This window comes from Phanerochaete carnosa, assembly GCF_000300595.1.
Source record: "Phanerochaete carnosa HHB-10118-sp unplaced genomic scaffold PHACAscaffold_5, whole genome shotgun sequence".
Lineage (NCBI taxonomy): Eukaryota > Fungi > Basidiomycota > Agaricomycetes > Polyporales > Phanerochaetaceae > Phanerochaete > Phanerochaete carnosa.
This window is the reverse complement of record NW_006767632.1, coordinates 227,524-247,247: the sequence shown is the minus strand read 5'-3', so window position 1 is coordinate 247,247 and position 19,724 is coordinate 227,524. Positions and strand designations below refer to the sequence as shown.

General features: G+C 55.2%; 5 protein-coding genes across 5 annotated transcripts in view; 4 read left to right on the top strand and 1 right to left on the bottom strand.

The window, feature by feature from the left end:
• Positions 1 to 3,616: 3,616 nt before the first annotated feature.
• Positions 3,617 to 5,855, top strand: PHACADRAFT_208527 (uncharacterized protein). The gene is made up of 12 exons (XM_007395278.1): positions 3,617 to 3,863; positions 3,928 to 4,036; positions 4,084 to 4,110; positions 4,163 to 4,351; positions 4,405 to 4,553; positions 4,604 to 4,719; positions 4,778 to 4,898; positions 4,957 to 4,970; positions 5,038 to 5,224; positions 5,283 to 5,364; positions 5,421 to 5,690; positions 5,741 to 5,855. Exons 1-12 carry the CDS (start codon positions 3,668 to 3,670, stop codon positions 5,823 to 5,825), a joined length of 1,545 nt encoding a protein of 514 aa, XP_007395340.1. The 5' UTR covers positions 3,617 to 3,667; the 3' UTR covers positions 5,826 to 5,855.
• A 1,549-nt stretch (positions 5,856 to 7,404) lies between these two features.
• Positions 7,405 to 9,887, top strand: PHACADRAFT_119876 (uncharacterized protein). Its single transcript, XM_007395277.1, has 12 exons — positions 7,405 to 7,815; positions 7,885 to 7,993; positions 8,041 to 8,067; positions 8,120 to 8,308; positions 8,363 to 8,511; positions 8,563 to 8,678; positions 8,732 to 8,852; positions 8,909 to 8,922; positions 8,990 to 9,176; positions 9,234 to 9,321; positions 9,370 to 9,639; positions 9,690 to 9,887. The coding sequence occupies exons 1-12, from the start codon at positions 7,620 to 7,622 to the stop codon at positions 9,772 to 9,774; spliced, it is 1,551 nt and encodes a 516-aa protein (XP_007395339.1). The 5' UTR covers positions 7,405 to 7,619; the 3' UTR covers positions 9,775 to 9,887.
• Positions 9,888 to 11,436: 1,549 nt separating this feature from the next.
• PHACADRAFT_255260 (uncharacterized protein) lies at positions 11,437 to 13,413 on the top strand (the record flags this gene model as incomplete). Its single annotated transcript, XM_007395276.1, has 7 exons — positions 11,437 to 11,589; positions 11,637 to 11,819; positions 11,872 to 11,940; positions 11,991 to 12,206; positions 12,259 to 13,029; positions 13,097 to 13,201; positions 13,255 to 13,413. Coding segments are annotated over 7 exons (1,656 nt in total), but the record flags the coding sequence as incomplete, so codon positions are not given.
• A 2,343-nt stretch (positions 13,414 to 15,756) lies between these two features.
• PHACADRAFT_255256 (uncharacterized protein) lies at positions 15,757 to 16,983 on the top strand. Its single transcript, XM_007395275.1, has 2 exons — positions 15,757 to 16,218; positions 16,273 to 16,983. Exon 2 carries the CDS (start codon positions 16,276 to 16,278, stop codon positions 16,744 to 16,746), a length of 471 nt encoding a protein of 156 aa, XP_007395337.1. The 5' UTR covers positions 15,757 to 16,218; positions 16,273 to 16,275; the 3' UTR covers positions 16,747 to 16,983.
• A 1,341-nt stretch (positions 16,984 to 18,324) lies between these two features.
• Positions 18,325 to 19,724, bottom strand: part of PHACADRAFT_160926 (uncharacterized protein) — a gene marked incomplete at both ends in the record, with an annotated part of 2,061 nt that continues 661 nt past the window's right edge. The window contains one exon of the mRNA XM_007395274.1: positions 18,325 to 19,020. Within this exon, the coding sequence (XP_007395336.1) occupies positions 18,325 to 19,020 (696 nt within the window). The remainder of the gene's footprint in view (positions 19,021 to 19,724) is intronic.

The following is a 19,724-nucleotide window of genomic DNA, read 5'->3' as shown; positions in this document are numbered from 1 at the left end:
CAGATAGTAGACCCATGTGACGTCGGAGCAGTCGTCGATGAAGGTGGCGAAGTATCGGTGGCCTGTGATGGACACCACCGACATAGGTTCGTCGAGGTCAGAGTGAATGAGGTCGAAGGGTTTGTTGGCGCGTGAGGTGGACGATGTGGGGAATGTACGCCTGTGTGCTTTGCCCAAGACGCAGCCTTCGCAGGGGTGCGAAGGTTTATCCATATCGGCGGCAATGAGGCCTTTGACCGGAGAGGAATCAGCAGTGGCGAGCTTGCGTACTGCCTCCCAGTTCAGGTGACCAAACCGGTGATGAATAACGTCGAGCGAAGTGGCGTTGTGCGTGGAGACCGCGACAGATGGTGGAGGTGGAGTAAAGTCCAACCAATATTGACTGTGGGACTTAGTGCCTATGCCAAACGTGGTGTTACCACGCTTGATTTGGGCTCGTCCTTTCCCAAAGACGAGATCGAAGCCTTTGTCTTCGATGCATGAGACGGATATTAGCCATCCGGACATTGCAGGGCTGTAGAGAATGTTCTCTAGCCTGATGTTTACTGGTTTGTTGTCGACGAGCGTAGTGCCCTCGACAACACCTGAACTGAGCGTGCTTACTTGCGTTTTTGCCTTGTCTGCTAGTGTTGCATATGTAGGCAACGCAAAGGTGGTGTACTCAGCAAAGTCGTTCAGGTCGTTCGTAATGTGTCGTGTACAGCTGGAGTCTAACATCCAGCGTTTCACACCGTGGAGATACCAGGAAGCGGAGTGAATTTTGGCCTCAGGAGCAGCGGCTCCTTCGGCGGTGACTACATGTACAGATGCGTGACCAGTACTACTACCGGACGGATTACTTTTACCGTCCTGGGCTTTGCCATTGCTGCCCTTTCGCGCCTCTTCGGCAGCGGCCTTTTTCTTTCTGCAATCCTGCTCGTAGTGGCCTTTGTAGTGGCAGAAGTTGCACTTGCCCTTCTTGCCATCAGGTTTGCCAGCTTTGGCTTTGCCTGAGGTAGACGCCTTCGGTGCGTGGAAAGCGGCGACGTTGGTGGAGGAGCTGCGACGTTTCGCTTCGTCGAGGAGACGGTTGCGGATGTCGTCGAGCTTTAAGTCGGCGGGCTTGGTGACTGCGAGGATGGGCTCCACGACGTTGTTGAACGAGTCGGGGAGGGCCGTGAGCAGGCCGAATATCTGCAGGAGCTCCAGGGTTTGGAGGATCCCGGAGGCGCTGACCTCTTGCCAGAGTCGGGCGCGTTCGTCGAGTTGGGCAGCGAGGTCATCGCTGTCCGTGATCGCGTGCGAGAAGTACGCGCGGAACTTAACGAATGCCGACATGGTGGTGGAGGCGGCGTAGTTGTCCTTCAGCTTCTTCCACAGCGCGGCGGCTGTGATGTCCACTGGGTTCGCGAGGTGCAGGAGCTCGTCGCCGAGCGTGCTGAGGATGTAGAACCTCGCGTATGCGTTCGTCGTTTCCCATGCTTCGATGTCCGCAGCGGAGACAGAGCTGCTTGGGACAGGGGCTCTCTCGGTGCCGTCGACGACCTTCCATGCGCGTGCAGCAATAAAGTACTGCTGCATCATCAGGGACCAGCGTGGGTAGTCGCTGGAGCCTTTGAGCTTTCCAATCGCATCGAGCTTCATCGATGGCGGACCGGTGGCTGATGCGAATGCGGAGGCGGAGGACATTGTCGTTGTGCGGCGAGGTGCAGTTGACGCGGATTGAGAGGGTGTAGTAGGAGCGGCGGGAGTGCAACGTGTAGGACGGGGTGCAGGTGCAGGTGCAGGTGTCGGTGCAGTTGGTGAAGGTGGGCGTGATGCAGATGGACTAGACATGCACTAGAGGGTCTCTAGTGTCCGTGTTGCAATGTGGAGTAACACTTGGGGTAAAGACCCTGAGGTGTTATGGAGCTAATGTGCGGCTGGTGCCGGATCTCTCCGAGTGAAGACTCGTGAGGGATGGAGGGTAGATGGGGGCCAGTTACAAGCCGGGGCTCATAACCTATTGTCGTGATACGACGACTGGGCTGCGCGAGCGCGAACTGGCAAGTGGCACGCGGGCACGATCTAATACACACGGGGGATTAGTCTGAGTGCGAAGGGAAAGAGCACGCAGAGTGGGGATGCGAGAGGAGTCCTTATATACTAAAAGGAAGCAAAATTGAAAGTCTGCTAGAATGGGGAAGCCTGCCATAAAGAGGTCCGTGCGTGGGAGCACTACATATGATTGTCCAATCACTATCTACGTATTAGCAGCGCCTAATCTAAGATGTCCACCTTAAGTCCATGCCAGGCGGAACGCCGAGCCAGAGCCACTAGGCGCTTCAACACCACCTGGCATTACTGACAGTGCTGTAGCGTGTGGCACTCTTCTCCGGATCTTCCTCTGCCGCCCGGGAGCGGCCTCCCGCCGCCTCCAGTGCCTCCGCCTCGCCACCTGTGCCTGGCCCCGAAGCACAGGGTGCACCCGCGCCCAGTGGCCCTGTGGTGCCGAAGACCCAACGATTGCTTGGAAAGTTATAGGGCTGCCCTTGATTGACTGCAACAAGCACTGACTGTGTTGCCTCCCGAGCCAAGTCGCCAGTCGCGTTTCGGATAAGACAAGAAGAAGCCTCATACAGAGCTGATGTCGAGATTGAAGGGATGCACTACTGGGCTTGACAGGCGACATTGGTTTCTACTGTCCATCTCGTGTTTTCTTGCCTCCGCATGGTCTTCCCTACTTGGATGGTTTGAAGAAGCGGTTTATGGTTGTGGCGGTGAGTACGTGAAAGTTCTCATACCTGCAATGCATGCCGTTACAACTGCCACGCTTGGTAGCTAAATTGGCTGAGTTTCAACAGTGTAGTGCACCCGAGCTCATGCCACAATGCTTGCTAATTCTGGTTGTAGCTTGAAAGGCCTAAGCCTGCGAGCGTCGTCCCTGATGCCGACTAATCTAATGCTGAGCTCGCCATCCACTACTCATGAGATCAGTGTGCGCTTCAAGAGTAAGTTAGCGGGGCAACTCTTGGATCCGACCTTTCTCCGATTTCGGACATTCTTCGACTTCTGCGAGTTGGCGTTTGGGAAAGTAGCGATTTCTTGGGACAAGTTCTACTTTTCCGCGGCCTCAGCCATGTTGAAATGTAAGGCCACCAAAGCTGTACATGCTGCGTGACTGATGACAGTGATAGCGTTTTGTCGGAGTGTCTTTTTACCGTGGTTGTATGTTTGGTCCCATTTATGCCGTCGCGACAATCCAAGCGGCCGGGCGGAGATCCCTCCGCCGCGGCGCCACAAAGCTGCTGCGCCCTTACCTTTCGAGGATAAATTACGGCTACATCACCGTGTCGACCCTTCTTTTCTCCCAAGCACCCGTACCTTATTTGTCGAAGAATTCAGTCGCAAGGCCACAGAAGGTTATGGTTCATGCGGTGACAATAGGAAATTCTTGCATAACGGATGCTGCTATGGACGGTTAACGCTTTGGCTCTCATGTTGCGCCCCTATTTGGCTCCCCTCGTTCTGAGCCCTACCCGTGACCCGTCAGCATCATAAACTCAGGAACGTTCAGGAATGAAGGCAAGCGATCACTCACGGATTTAAGATCTATGGCACACATATTTATACGCCGTTTAGAGCTTGGCGACGATTTTTACTCGTTCACCTCCCATCCACCACCCTCCTTGGACTCAGCCCGCCGACCATGTTCTCGACTACTACGCAAGGCTTCCTAGGTCTCACACTCATTCTTATCCTGCGGTGGGCCTCGCAGAAGATGTTAGAGAGAAGGAAAGGTCCTCATCCGCCCGGTCCTCCTGGTCTGCCATTGCTCGGGAACCTGCTCGACGTACCAGACGACCCGACGTGGATGGCGTACATACGTTGGGGCGAGAAATACAGTGAGTCATGTGGCTTTATCTCGTGAACAAGCAACTTACCAGTCTCTCTATGGGTGTATGTTAGACTCTGATGTCCTGCGTCTGAATGTATTAAGAGATAACATTATCATTGTGAACTCACTGGAAGCGGCAACCGACCTGCTGGACAAGAGGTCTGCGATATACTCAGATCGGTGAGCTCATTTTCTACCTTTGTCGTCCAATTTCTCAACGTGTGCAGACCCAAAATGCCCATGTTGAATGATCTGTGAGTCTATATCGGGTAGACCCCGCGAAGCGTCACTCAAGAACATGCACAGGTGTGGGTTTGGCTGGAACCTGGCCTTTCGGCCATATGACAACACTTGGCGGAACGGGCGAAAGGTGTTCCAGCACGAGCTCGGCCCTCAGGTAGTGAGGCGCTTTCGCTGCCTCACAGAGCAAGCGACCCACAGGTTCTTGCGCAGCCTCCTCCATGAGCCTGCGGCATACATGGATCATCTCCGCCAGTACTATCGCTCCATTAATCACTTGTCGCGGCTGCTGACATATTGCATTCAAGCATGGCAGGATATGGGGTTATGCGAATCGCATATGGGATCGAAGTCGCAGAAAAAAATGACCCATACATCGAAACTGTAGCACGCGTTGCCGAAGCGATCGTGGAGGTCTGCCGCCCTGGTGCATACCTAGTCGATATCATGCCCTTCTGTGAGTCAATTGGTCTCGATTACTACAGTATAGGCTGACGTATGACGCAGTGAAGCATGTTCCCGAATGGTTCCCAGGCGCGAAATTCCAGCGCGATGCAAAGGTCTGGCGCAAGCTCATGACAGACCAGCACGACAAGCCGTTCGAGTTTATAAAAGAGCGTATGGTGTGGTGATTTTGTATGAGCGTGCAGTGCACAGATATGATTCTCACATGCATCGTAGATCAGCGGCGACGCACCGGACTGCGCAGCAAAGTCTTTGCTGGAGAGCCTCGAATCGGGTGATAACACAGTGAACTACACCGAGGATGACATCAAGTTCGCTCTGGGTTCGATGTACTCAGGTGCGCTCCACTACTTGTTGTCTTAAATATCTAGCTCATACCTCTGTCATCGTAACAGGAGCCTCAGATACGGTACGTGGGCTGACGCGCTTTCGGCTGGTCCCACATCTATGTGAGAGTCTGGTTGACCTTGTTCCAGATTGTGTCGACGCTGGGATCGTTCATCTTAGGCATTGTTCTAAATCCTGCGATTCAGACCAAAGCTCAAGAGGCGATCGACAGAGTGTGTCCTGATCGTTTGCCCGCGTTAGCCGATAAGGACAACTTGCCCTACATCGACGCTATCGTGAATGAGTCGCTAAGATGTAATCCGGTGATACCGATAGGTAGGACGTTTTTATGGTATGTCGCTATTGCTGTAACGTCGGCTGATGGCGTATTTAGATATCCCGCATCGCTTGACGGCCGATGACGTTTATCGGGGATACTACATTCCAAAAGGCTCTCTTGTACTGGCCAACACGTGGTACGTCTCTCTCTAATCTTCACAACCGGTGATTTGGTTGGCTCACGCGTTACCAGGGCTATCCTACATGACGAGAAGACTTACCCGGATCCCCTGTGCTTTAACCCGGACAGGTTCATGAAGGACGGCAAGCTGGACCCCGCCGTGCGCGAGCCTGACGCGGCGTTCGGCTTTGGGCGAAGGATCTGCCCGGGCAAACACATGGCGCACGAGATCATGTGGATTGCCGTAGCATGCACGCTCGCGGCCTTCAGCATTTCCAAGGCGAGGGACGAGCACGGGCGGGAAATCACACCCAGCGGGGAGTACGATGTGGGTTTCGCTTGGTGAGTCAACTTTCTTAGCCGAGAGGGACGCACGCTGATGGTTGGTGAAGCTATCCGAAGCTGTTCGTGTGCGATATCCGCCCTCGCTCGCAGGAACATGAGGCCCTCATTCGAGCGACGACGGACGAGTTGTGAGCGGTTCGAGGAGCGTTTAGTAGAAACTAGAAGCCTGTTCTGAAATTGTTTTGACACGACAATGTATCTAACACGCTGTATATTGCGACTGTTCCAGAAGGAACGCTACCGCGTCTGACTTGGATAAGCTTGGATAGCCTCAAGTATAAGTATCGTCCCTGTGCAGAACTCCTCTCAAAGTTGACCCTAACCCTAATCCAAGCGCTGGCATGTTGAAATCACAGACGAACTTCCAACGCATCCTTTTCATATCGCCGTCCTAGAAATCCTTCTTCTCTATGCTACAACATCTAAGACTCTGCATTTCTCACAGCGTCCCGCGAACCGCGTCTGCGCGGGGTGGCTCCCCGACTTCCCCGATAACGCTACAGCCACCAACGCGAGGTGTGATGGCACCCTGGCACTTGCGGTAGCCTGCATAGAGCTCGCCGACGAGGGACTATGTGAATGAGGGGTGTCGCGTTCTGGAAGTTCCGCTCGTCCTCATAAAGATCTGGCATGCGTCCCGCACGCACATCAAGAAAACAGGGCGATGGTCACGCATCAGGAAACACTACCATGCTACCCGATGCTACCCAACGCTTCGGAGCACTACCTAGCTCGGGTAGCGTCGGGTAGCATGGTTATTGTTTCCTGATGCGATCCCGAAGCCTTTCAATTGTAATGCCACTTCCCTCTTCAGCTTCAAGCCTTCAGACGGTCACCTGCACCAGGCCGACACAGCATACGACCCGCTTTCTGTCACTTTTGAGAGTTTCGTAGCCGCATTTGACATCGGCAAGGATGTGGACATGCACTGTGCGGCCATCAAGCCGCCGGGCGGGGACACGCCGACGTGTTCTTGTCTGCTGACTTTGGGAGGTGAAGGAAAAGACTGATGGAAGAACTCTGTGCGGGATGATGTTTAGCCTTATGGCAGTAACTGGGATATCTGCTCGCCGGCACATGGAAATGGCAAAGCAATGGAAGAAAGTTTCTGCGTCCAGCTGCCAATGTCGCAAATTTTTTCCCAAAATCATGACGCATCAATAGCGATCTTTTCTCTCACAAGCCTCGTTAGGGCATCGTGATGTGCATCACGACACGAAATTTGCCTCATGAGGGCCTCACGATGGCCTCGTGAGGCAGTTTTGATGCGATTTTGATGCAATCTTGGGGCGGCTCCCTCATGAGGGTAAACGGAAATTTGCGACACAACACTCGCTGGGCTATCCGCCCCTCGCGGACGCCGGCACAGTTCTGAGTTAGCGTAGCAGTTTAAGGACAGAGAGCTAAAACCGTCCTTCCCGCGTATCTAAGGGTTCCGATCCTGCTCCAAGCATGGCGCCCATGGCAACGAGTGTTCCACTTCGCGTCGGTCAGGCACCATCAGTCGGAGATCAACGCGCCACAAAGCTGATGCGCCCTTCCTTTATAAGGCAGCCGTCGCGATGTAATTCTGTTGAATATTCTTTCTTCTCAACCGCCTGCATCTTATCCGTCGAAGGGCATACTCCGGTGAAATTACGAAGATCCATGGTTCTGGTAGTGGTGAGTGAGCTTGGACCATATCGATAACAAACTACTACTAACGGTTAGCACCCTCAGTCTTCGCACTCGTGACCCATAGCTTCGGCTGAGCTCTCCCCGCGCCTCGGTAGCACCCCAGAATCAGAGCATGCAGGCATGCAGATCGCAAGCGATCACTCGCATATTGAGCGTCTCAACTACACATATATCTGCATGTAGCTTGGTGACGACCTCTCTCTTGTTGAATTTACTTCTACCACTCTCTCCGAACGCGACTTGGTGACGATGACCACGACCATCTTGCAGAGCCTCGCAGGCCTCACAATTATCCTGCTCGTGCGGTGGGCTGCCCAGAGGAGAGAGCAGAAGAGGAAAGGCTCGCATCCGCCCGGCCCACCCGGTCTGCCACTACTCGGGAACCTACTCGACATGCCAGACAACCCGTCTTGGACGACGTACATACGCTGGAGCGAGGAGTACGGTGAGTCTGGCGGTAGTATCTAATGAATACGCAGCTGGCTGACGCCTGTGGCGCATGCGTGTCTATCAGACTCTGACATCCTGCGTTTGAATGTGCTTGGAAGCAACATCATCATCGTGAACTCGCTGGAAGCAGCGAACGATCTGCTGGACAAGAGGTCTGCGATATACTCTGACAGGTAAGTCCCTCTATTATTCCCCGCATCAAGTTGCTGATTATGCGTAGACCCGAGATGCCTATGTTAAACGACCTGTGAGTCCATATCAGATAAATTCCGCGAAATAACACTCAAAGACATGCACAGCTGCGAATTCGGTTGGAACGTCGCCTTCCGGCGGTACGATGACTCTTGGCGGAACGGACGGAGGGTGTTCCAGCACGAGCTCGGCCCCCAGGTCGTGAAGCGCTTCCGCAGTCTCGAAGAGCAGGCGTCGCATCAGTTCTTGCGTAGTCTTCTCCGGGAACCCACGGCGTTCATGAACCATCTCCGGCAGTAGGTTTTGTGGTATCACTGAAGTAGAGTGCTGGCTGACGCGACGAGTCTCAGCATGGCCGGATACGAGATTATGCGTATCGCGTATGGGATTGAGGTCGCGGATAGAGACGATCCGTATGTCGACACTGCGGAGCACGCTGTCGGCGCTGTTGTGGCAACTTGCAGTCCGGGGTCATACCTGGTGAACATTATGCCGTTCTGTAAGCAGGCTCTCTAATCACGATTGTGCTGTGGGCTGACAAGGTATGCAGTGAAGCATATACCAGAATGGTTCCCCGGTGCAAAGTTCCAACGTGACGCGAAAGTTTGGCGGAAATACGTGACAGAGCTGCGCGATAAGCCGTTCGGGGTCGTGAAAGAGCACATGGTACGCTCCCCTGTATGAGCACGCGTACAGAAGTGTTTCTCACTTCTTGGCAGCGCCGGGGGGATGCGCCTGACTGCGCTGCTAAATTTTTGCTAGAAAGCCTTGAATCCGGGGATGACGCGGGGGATTACACAGAGAATGACATCAAATTTGCGTTGGGTTCAATGTATGCAGGTGCGCTCCACCGCCAATTTTCACGACCCCATCGCTCATATCTGCTATCGCAATAGGAGGCTCGGACACCGTACGTTGCCTGAAGCGCTCGCAAATGATTCCGCACCCAAGAGAGAGACTAACACACATTGTCCTAGACCGTGTCGGCACTAGGATCCTTCATTTTAGGGGTAGTGCTGAACCCCGAAATCCAGACCCAGGCACAGGAAGCAATAGACCGAGTGTGTCCCGACCGCCTGCCCACGTTCGCTGACCAGGACGACCTGCCTTACATCGACGCTATCGTGAAGGAATCACTCAGGTGGAACCCGGTGTTGCCCATAGGTAAGACATCCTGGGTTAATGTCGCTACCAAAGGACGCGCCCTAATGACGCGTGCAGATGTTGCACACTGCTCTATCGCCGACGACGTCTATCGTGGGTACTACATCCCGAAGGGATCTCTTGTGCTGGCCAACTCCTGGTGCGCGTCCTTCCCCCGTCACCGTTAGCGCTTCAACTGACCGCACCACACCAGGGCCATTCTGCATGACGAACAAGCCTATCCAGATCCCCTGCGCTTCAACCCGGACAGGTTCATGAAGGATGGCAAGCTCGACCCCTCTGTGCGCGAGCCCGACGCGGCATTCGGTTTCGGGCGCAGGGTTTGCCCGGGACGGTATTTGGCGTACGAAGCCATATGGATCGCAGTCGCATGCATGCTCGCGGTCTTTAACCTGTCGAAGGCGAAGGATGAACATGGGATGGAGATCACGCCGAGTGGGGAGTATAACGTCGGGTTCGCTTGGTGGGTGTTCGTTTGTTGCTGGGAAGAGTGCATACTAATAGTTGCTGAAGCTACCCCAAGCCCTTCCCGTGTGACATTCGCCCTCGCTCGTCATTACACGAAGCTCTTATTAGAGCAACGGCGGATGAATCGTGAACACTGGCAATGCGGCAAGCCCGCCCTAGTGTTATGCGAGCGTAGCATTAGTCTGCTTCAAAACAATGTCAGCATGATTTACACAACTCATCCAACCTGCGCTAGCGTATCCTTGCGGGTGAAACTGAATTGTGATTTTCTCAAGTGCAGCAACGCTGTTTGACTGGCGGCCGGGCGTTCATCGGCGTTCCCAAGGTTAACCCTAACCCTATATCAAGCGCCGGAATGTTGAACGAGCTGACACCCGACGTGTCTTTTCCGCATTGACCACCATCTCGAACACGGGAGAGCTAAACTGTCAATGATCAGTAACTTACGAGACAGACACTCTAGAGCTTACCTCTACCAGCTTTGAGCGATGTGATATTGTTTTGACTAACAGGTCGACACAACTGGCGGTTGACCTGCAGAGCGCCTCTAACTCTAGAAGCGAGTCATATCTGTGCATGTTAACATCAATATTACCGACAATAAAGCGGCCCAAATGACGACATACGCAGAATGAACAACATGCGTGCGTTCATTTCGTCTCATTAAATCGCAGACGTCATTCGCAACAAGCGCTGCAGTTCGCTACGGGGTTCACCTGTGACTCTTGATATCCAAATGAGCATTGAGTAAATACGTACCTTATAAATGCACCACGACTCCGGATCTCCCACGGGCTCACTGAAAGGCTTGGACTGGAACTGGAAGACCGCGATGCGTGAGCCTACTACAAATGGGGAGTGATTTGTTACGCACCCCGATACCATGATGATATGAAAGGTCTCTTGAGTGTTCCATCTGGTTGTGCAGCGTTGCCATCTCTTGGCTCATGAATTGGCTATGACATCTTCTGCACCGAAAACTTATGGCAGTGTCCAGGTATTGATGCCTTACGCTGGTGACGCAAGGGACGAGGATCTGATCTTCGATATTGAAACTCTCATCACGAACAGCCTGCGTCGTCATGCCCTGACCGTACCTTTCAGGAAGGGTGGTCAGTAACGGGTTCGGTACTCACAGCGACGCGCATGACACTCACCGAGAGCTACACCTCTGTTACCGCACTGTTCATGCCGGTACGGTTGAAGAAAAGTCCACTCCCGGGAGGTTTATAAAAGCGTATTTGGGTTGCCTCGTGTTTACAGCGCGTGCGGATAGCAGAGCCGTCGAACGTGGAAACTCGCGGCGGACATGTGGCCCTCGTACGTACCATACCGGGCTTATCTGGCCTGTGTGCTCGGGACTACGTGATATTCAATTACTGCGCGGGATTATCTGTGGAAACCAGACATCTAGGTTCCGCGCTGCCATGTCGTCGGGGCTCACTTTGGGGAGCTCTTGAAAGTGATGACTGCGCCATTCTCGCAATGTTGCAGCAAGCCGTATCCGTCAACAAAGACGAAATCATGGAGCTGCGTGGGGACAACGCAGCTTCATTCTTGACGCTTACTGATTCAGTAAGTATTGCCTCCAGGACATGTCTATTTCTGAGTTGACCGTACATCGTTGCAGGTCTTGTACTCTAGCGTATTTTGGCAGGGCATTTTCTCGCAACGGATCAAATCTCCTGCGCCGGACGCAGGGACACAGGCCTTCAGGGACCAACTGCGCCGCATAAGCGTCAGATTATCGATGGCCTCCTGCCAGCTTCCAGATGGCTTGCTCCTCGCAGGTGTTATTCTCAAAGATACAAAGCGGGTTGCCGCTGGAGGGTATGCGGATATCCACATCGGCCAATACCGTGGGCGCTGTGTGGCATTAAAGACCATGCACGACTTTCAAAGACAAAAAACCGAAGAAGTATCCAAAATTCTGAAGGTTCCGTCTGTTACTGCAGCTCTTTGTACATTGTCGCTCACTCATCATTCTTACAGACGTTCTGCCGCGAGATCACACTGTTACACAGCCTCAACCATCCGAATATTTGTGGATTCATAGGCGTTGACCGCGAACTTTTTGAGGGACGCTTTTGTCTAGTAACCGAGTGGATGCCACATGGAAATATCATGGACTTTATCGAGACCAACTCCTTTGTCTTTGGCGAGGTCAAGCAATTCGTGAGTGTATCAACGTTCGCCTCGAGGTGCACAATTTCTGACCCAGGTGCAGGTAGCGGAGATAGCTTCGGCCTTGGCATACCTGCACAGCAAGAATGTGGTGCATGGAGACTTACACGTCGTATGTCGATGTCTCCTGTGTCCACGAAACTCTCACAAACATCATTCTAGAGAAACATTCTCATCGACGCCGGTCGTCATGTCCGTCTGGCAGATTTTGGGCTTTCAGACTTTTGTGATGCGTCTTTCGCCAGCGTTGGCTCTGCTTCTGCGGGCGCAACCCGGTATATGGCACCAGAGATCTTGTTTCCGGAGAAATACGGTCTACGACATGTTCGCCATACCCCTGAAAGCGACGTCCATTCGTTCGCAATGTGTGTCTGGGCGGTAAGTTTGTTCGCGTCATAGACGAACTTATAACTGATTGTTCCTGTTCTAGATATTCAATGGCGATTCCCCCTTCCACGACTATCCGGCAGTCACAGCTTCGTTAGCGATTATCGATGGCAAGCGCCCGCCACCGCATACAGCCAAATACGACCTTCCAGCATCGCTGAGGTCTCTCTTAACTCTCTGCTGGCAAGAGAAGGCGAAAGACAGACCCAGCTCCTCCGAAGTCTACCATAGACTCGGTCAAATGTTCCAACCTCCTGCGTCGCTACACGCTCACTCGAGAACGTCAGCTGTCGGCAGCAGGAGACTGGCTCGGCTGTCGCGTCCGTATGGCGACGCAGACAGTTCCGGAAACGATTCTGCTTCCAGCAGCCGGCCGGAGAGCGATGGAGGCAGACTCAGCACGCGCAAGCTACTCCGGCAGTATCGTGCCGTGCAGTCAGCCAGAGGCACGCCTATTACCGCGGAACTTCGGCCGCCAACCATGATACGGAGCCCCATCGTGCGACCCGGCACCAGTCCACCGGCGGTCGTCGCTACACCAGACTCTACATCACAGACAGTGCGACACCTAGCAAGTAGGCATCCGGACGCAGAGCGGCTGGTCCCGCAGACTGTCTATCGGCCTTCGCAGGCTCAGCAGCTACGCGGGGGGCGCGCTGCGCAAGTGTTACTCATGCCCCCCATCATGTTCTACGTTTACGGCCCTCGGGGATGCGGAATCAGCTGTTTTGATGCTCTTAATGGAAGATTCGCAGAGTTGCAGGATCCGGACGTCCTCGTTGAGTGCCCAAGGTCTATGATTTTGAGAATCATGGTGCGTGTGCATCCAAGCTTACGTGTTTTTCGGGCTCGGTGCTGACGAGAACATGGCGTGTACATAGTGGCCTGATTACGAGCCCTGGTCGGCGAGTATCCTCCTTCACTCCGGGACGTCTCGGGCCGACTTAGCGATGTGCGTCAGCCTCTATACGCAAACATTCATCAACGTACGTTCTCTCACGTTCTGGACCTCGCATGTGTTTCCTAACGCGATCTGCAGGAATCGTTGACGAAATGCCTGAGAGCTGATACGCGCTGGAGACTGGGGCCCGGTGCCATCACGCTGTCCAACCTCGAACTGGTCGGCCTGCAACCTGTAGCTGCACGAGACTGGCAGGTCCACTTCCGGGTGCGCCAAGTAGCGCCTCAGACAGCCTGAGCTGGACTGGCTTCAGCTCGGCCCCAGTCCATTTTGTTACCTTTACCTCACACGCACCTTTGTATGCACAGTCGCAGGACGGCTGTAGACTGTTGAATCCAGTTTAGGCGTTCAAATCCAAAGCATAAGCCGGATTGAATGATAGCCTCGGGAATGAAACTACTTGGACAATGCGCAGCCCGAGACGTGCTGAAACGCACGTGTAATGCACCTCAGCCCCTCTCCTGGGCAACAGCCGCGTCCACGATTTCTAATAGAGTTGTGGCTCCCCGACTCACGTTCTGACTCACGCTATGACTCGCGCGCGCTGACCCATCCCGCATAGGGGCGAGCAGCAATGTTATGAGGGACGGACGCGTCGCCGCCGGCAACACATAGACACCACTCATCAGACGCCCGAAACCTCGGCAATAGGCCAACCCCCCGGCTACCGAACTGCCACTGGTGGCTGTGATTCTTCCGCAATGAATGTGTTCGAGAGGATGATACAGTAGCTTACACAGCTGCACGGATGAGACTGTGGAGCTCAAGATCTGGCAAATTTTGGGATCCGGACTATCGTGATCTTTGAGGCTTGGTTTTTGTCTGAGATTCGTACGACCGAAATCATGATTTTGTGCAATGCGAAATCCGCCCCGATCCGAGATCTCCCCGCAACAGAATGGCGCCCACAGAGCCTCAGAGCCCACGTTCGTTCGTGTTCGATACATAAAAGTGCACATTGAATGACGGGAGACTACAATAGAACATATGTATAACCTAGGCTGCAGGATATTGAGCCATGGCGGATGCTGGAGCAGCAGGCTGCGGGATGGAGAATGGTCCATCATCAAGCTCACTGGTACCTTTGCCCCCACAAGACCGGTATGCTGCCAGTATCGTGGTCATCCTCAAGGAGACCACTGCATCTCCAAATCAGGTTCTGCTTTGGTACTAGAGCTATCTGAGGGCGCCGGGGGTGCAAGGAGCATCTCTCCTTGCACGGGTAGTGATCACTCAGAAGAATGTGGACTTGGCTGCCCCAGTCAGCCCAGCTTAGTTGCCAAATACCTGGTCGAGCGGATTGCTAGGTAGCTGAGGGTCATGAATAGACCCTAGAGGATTCATCTCTAGTTGGTCGTCAGCCGCAGCCTGATCAGCCCCGGGCAGTTCAGCAAGACCGGCCAGTATGTGCGGGCGGAGCGGTTGACATGGGCATGATGCATTCGGCAAGCTTAATAAGGTGGATGATGTGTCAAAGGTGTTGCGTAGAGGCAGAACCGAAATATGATTGGTGGGCCGATCATACTCGGGGGGCGATGAAGGAGGCAAGGATGAATTTGCGCGGTTTCGACATGGAGACGCGTTCGATACACTCAGGATACTGGCGGGCATGGACGCAGGTTGAAATCGACACGGCTGTCAAGCTCGCGTACACATGTGCTCGCGTCGTGGTGAAGAGCCTCTGAAGTGACATGCCTAGTTCCCCATAGTTCAGTGCTGCGAGCACAAAAACTCATTTGCACAAGTCTTGGGCGCAGAATTTCTGACGGGCGGACTCACGATTCTTGGGTTTTGAGAATATGGTCAGATTCTTGGATGCGGAGTATCTTGAGACTTGTATGACATGGTCAGACAAAAACCAACGCTCAACGATCAGATTCTCGAATGACCGAAATCGCGCCCGGGTGATGTTCAATATCTCCCAGATACTGTCACCACAGTCTCATCCGTGCAGCTGTGTAGGCGACTCGAATTTAGCAGGCTCCCTCGTTCTGCTCTGTTTAAGACATCTCAAGCGAGAACACGTACGAGACTCTGATCCGCGGCAGCTGGTAGATCAGCCCCTCTAGATCTCGTGGTGCATTTGTACACTGTCTCTGATTACCACTTTTCGTCGGACTCTGTATGTACCACCTCCATAGCCTCCGGCGTCCTACGATGAGCCCGTGGCGAGAAGGTGCCTGCCGAACAGGCCCCAAGTTCCAGATAAAACGGTACAGAGCGTCGCGGAAGAGGACCCCCGCCTCCGTACGGGATTCCTTCGACGTGTGTCGAGTGCAGGGATCACCATGGGACGACGAACGTTGCGTTCCGCAAAGTATAGTGTGAATGATGGCATTTCTGCTTTCCTGTTCTGCTAAGTGCTGGCCGCCCCTGAGGCCGGGCATCGGGGAAGGGTTCCTCCCCAGCCCGAAGGGAACCCTGACCGAGCGCACTTTGTCCCTACTATATGCGGCAGGGAAAAGCGACAGCGTCGGGCGGGAAGCTGAGCTGAAAAGGCAGGGCGGCCGCGAGTGAGTGCATATATGTGGTAGTGAACAATCTTCGAGGCGGCGAGAGCTTGGCATAAAATCTGGTGTAGTGAAATGAAGTGTGAATGCATTATTGGAGTCGAAGCTAGAATACGTTTCGTAAACAAGGGTTTAGATCTCGCATGGGGTGCTAAGAAGTGGGTAAGGTAATTAAGTTCCTGTCTTGCACGCAGGTCCGGAGGGCATAGCGCATCACGATTCCATCCATAAGCACCACAGCTGCCTGGTAGTCAAGGAGGAAATGCCCCGGGTACACGTCAAAGACGTCGCGGACGCCGGTCCCATGTCCATCACCGCCGCTTTCCATTTTGCTGAGAGAAAAAGGCGACGGCCGCCGTCCGCATCTGGATGGCACAAGGGCGGACCAGGGTGCATGATATGTTAGCAACCTCGAACGACCGTCTTCACCATGTCATTGAAGAAACTTCTGCTGGCATGTCACGCAAATCGATGTATGCAAGCTGAAGTAGACATGGAAGGAACAAATACATCTCATTGTTCCGCATTCTCCCTGGCGAAACAGTCAGCATGACGAAAGACACGACGTCAAGAGGGCGTGACTTACCCAATGTCAGCGGTAGGCACTCCAACCCGAGCACCGAACGGCCGACGGGACATCCGTGGCGCGCCTGCGCATGGCGCATCCGTAGCTGGCTTCGTTGACAAGGCCCGCAAGTGGCAACGGGCCCTGCTGTCATGGTACCCATCGTACGCGCGCACGGAGCTGCCGGCACTTGGTACTCAGTACTACTTGCTGCTCGCGGAGCCCGGCAGTAGCACGTATCGGCACGACTTGAATGGTGAGCATCGGCCGCACGCCCGGCCAGCCGCGCCAAACAGGCCAGCACCAAGCCAGCACATTCCGCCCGAGGGCTCTGAGCGTGGCGTCCCCAGGCGTCGCAGTGCAGAGGTGATCACCAAAGTGCATTTCAGGCTAGAAGCCCGGAGAGGGTCGGGTCGTGCGGAGACGCCCCTAGTAGAGTCTCAGACGCGCTGGAGCGGTGCGCGCGCCCTAGATCACTGCTACGCTCGTACGTGAGGAATCCAAGCGCGTCGCACATACTGGCAGCTCCAAAGACTTAGGGGCGCATTGCTGCGCCCTGAACGCGTCGCAGGGTCCCCCGCGAGCGCGTCGTGTGTGGTGGGCGCACCCTCCACCCACGCTCCTACGCTTGTGGCGCGGTGCGAGTCGAGGACGACGCCCTCACGAGGCATTTTCTATGGGCGCCGCACGGTGCTCCGGTACGGCGTCCGGGGTAGGCATCGCGTGTCTGCGATATTTGGGAGGGTGGGAGGAGGTGGGAGGGATGCCGGTGTGGATGAGATCCCGCGCCGTGGGCCCCGTGCGACAGCGACTTCGCGCGCTGCGCTTGTGGCGAAGGGAACACACCGGGGTGTGCCCGGAGAGCTCGACAGTTCGTGAGCCTGAGGCCTGCAGCAGTGCCGTACAGGGACTACACTCGTGCGTCGTCTAGTTCACACGCGGGCAGCGACAGATATCGGTCAGGGTGCTTTGACTTCGCGGTATTTGGAACGATCGTTTTTGTACGGAGGGGGGTGCTATTGTGTGTAAGAACTCGCAGTATACACTGGAAAAGGACACGATCTTACTTGCCTCGCATATCCCGAGACAGGCTTTCCCCCGAACAAAAACAGCCGGGAGAGCTCCGGTGTGAGCTCATGGTGCCATTAAGTGCCTCGTGTACCGCCGCAGCGTGCTCGAGAACCTGAATCGCACCTGCGAGGAACCACGGCTGCGCCACATAAGCTCGTCAGGCTCTCTGCCATCTTCGAGAAGTACACACCAGCAGGGGCCGCCTGTTACCGTCTCGCCCGGCCAACGTCGCACGCTCCTCCCCCTCCTAGCGAAACGCGCACCGGCACCGTCCCCACCGCCGCGTCACCACACGGCCGCGCGTCGAGTCAACGGAGCCACCGGCCAAGGCCCGCCGCCCTCTCGCCTCTGGGCAAACCGCCCGAAAGCTCTCACTGCTCACTGCTCAGAGCGAAAGGCCCGTGTGCGTTCGCGTCAGCAGTGCTGACTCGCGCGCGCCTGCCAGACGCCGTAAGGGGCCGGCTCGGCCGAGGGCTGCGCGGTTCGTACGTGTGCGGCTTGGTCAGCGCTTACTCATCGCACACTGCGTGCCCCCGAACCCGCCTCCGGTTTGTCGGGGCGCGCGCGCAGTAACCTTACTTGGCGTTGGCACGGTTCTGCGGGTTCTGACTCAGGCTGGGCGGTGCACGCGTATGTGTGTGTGTGTGATGTGTGTGGGCATGGCAATGATGTGTATTGCGAGTAGTAGTAGTAAAAAAATTGCTAGGGACAATGCGGGTGTGTGTGCGAGCTATAAGAGTAGTAATGATACAGTTGGGTTGTTGTTGCGATGAGCAGGAAGAAAAAAAAACGAAAAAGAACGAAAAGAACACATGAGCGTGATCTCTAATGGCACAGACAGATTAGACGAAAAAGTAAGTAAGCGGGCTAAGATAGCGATGAGTTACAACAGGCACATGCGATTAACTTTTTGGACCGTCGTCATGATGTCATGGCGCACCCGCACAGGCCCGCAGGGCCCTGCGGGAGACGCGTCAGGCAGAAGCACCGAAGGAGGAGGCTTCATGCCGCGACTATGGTCGCGGGGCACGCCGGTGCAACAGCCTTGTACCGCGGTATCGACGAGCTGCTGCTGCTCGTCGCGGACACGGGCGAGACGGACGCGAGCGAGGACGCTGACGAGGATGAGGACGACGAATGGTGGAAGTGTGGTATCGGAAACGAGCGCAGCATGTTGTGCAGCGCCGAGAAGCGGCGATGCGAGTGCGGTGGATGCGAGACGACCTCGACAGACTTCGCCTTTGCCGGTGTCGGGTGTGGCTCAGGGGCGGCCGCGGCGACGATGGGCTCGGGCGACGCTGAGATCGCGGCGACGTATGTCGGCTCGACGTCCGCGTGCGGCGGCGTGAGCGGCATTGGCGACTGCGAGGGCGACGTCGAGTGGTCCGAGTCCGAGTCTGTGCTGACGCTCCAGCGCGAGGGGAGCGACGGCGGCGGGGACGCCTTCCTGTGCGACCGATGGTGGTTGCGGGGCGTCGCGGGCTCAGACACGGTGTGGTGGGTGCGCAGGGCGAAACGCGCAGGCGCGACGATGGACATGATCGCGTCGTGGTGTGAGAGCAGGTCCGACTCGTGGAGGGTAAGCTCGTAGTCGAGGACATCGAGGAACTCGCGCTCGATGCGGCCGACGTCGCGCTTGCCAAAGACCCCAGTGCAGAGCGCCCAATGGACGTTCTTGAGCGTCGAGTCGTTTGTGTACTGGTAGGAGTAAAAAAGCGTATCAGCATGCTGTGTTGTATGTCCGAGATGCGATGCGGAACGAACCTTGTTCGCGAGTATGAGCGCGCCGAGGAATACACGCTCGCATGCCCACTGCTCGAGAGCAATTTGGAGATGCGGCTTCGCCCGGTCGATGTAGACGAGAGCGACGAGCAGGACCGGGACCTTGACCTCGGCCTTTGTGAGCAGGTTGTTGACAAAGTTGAGGAAGGTCGAGTGTTGTTGTTGCCGTGATGACGAGCGTCCACGAGAGGACGAGGGGCGACCCATGGCGTAATCGACCGTCTCGACCACACAGTCGACGACATATTCTAGACCGCGAGGGTAAATACGCGCCACAACAGGCCAGAACCATTGCGACTTACCGATTAGGGTGCGGGACATCTTTACATCCAACAACTCGAGCACTGCTGGTGAATGCAGAGCAGGATCGACGAGACTGGCCTCGTGCACTGGGGAGTAGCCACCCTGAACCATTGTATGCGAGGGGCGAGGGCGATAGACAGGGGAGGACGAGGCGGCTGAGAAAAGGCGAGGAGGAGCGAGGACAGAAAGCTGGAGGAGAGGGGGATAATATAGGGCAGCATCGCAGGCCGGGAAGGAGATCTGAGATGAGACGATTTGTGGGCGGAAGTGTTTAGGTGAGCGAGCGTTGGATGACTGCGACGGGACACGCAGGCAGG

Bases quoted from the DNA above. Each gene is read 5' to 3' on its own strand.
- PHACADRAFT_208527 (XM_007395278.1), top strand. From the start codon at position 3,668: ATGTTCTCGACTACTACGCAAGGCTTCCTAGGTCTCACACTCATTCTT. The intron at 3,864-3,927 runs GTGAGTCATGTG...GGTGTATGTTAG, and splicing joins ACGTTGGGGCGAGAAATACA to ACTCTGATGTCCTGCGTCTG. The intron at 5,225-5,282 runs GTAGGACGTTTT...TGGCGTATTTAG, and splicing joins TAATCCGGTGATACCGATAG to ATATCCCGCATCGCTTGACG.
- PHACADRAFT_119876 (XM_007395277.1), top strand. From the start codon at position 7,620: ATGACCACGACCATCTTGCAGAGCCTCGCAGGCCTCACAATTATCCTG. The intron at 8,068-8,119 runs GTGAGTCCATAT...AGACATGCACAG, and splicing joins ATGCCTATGTTAAACGACCT to CTGCGAATTCGGTTGGAACG. The intron at 9,640-9,689 runs GTGGGTGTTCGT...TAGTTGCTGAAG, and splicing joins TATAACGTCGGGTTCGCTTG to CTACCCCAAGCCCTTCCCGT.
- PHACADRAFT_255256 (XM_007395275.1), top strand. From the start codon at position 16,276: ATGTCAGCGGTAGGCACTCCAACCCGAGCACCGAACGGCCGACGGGAC.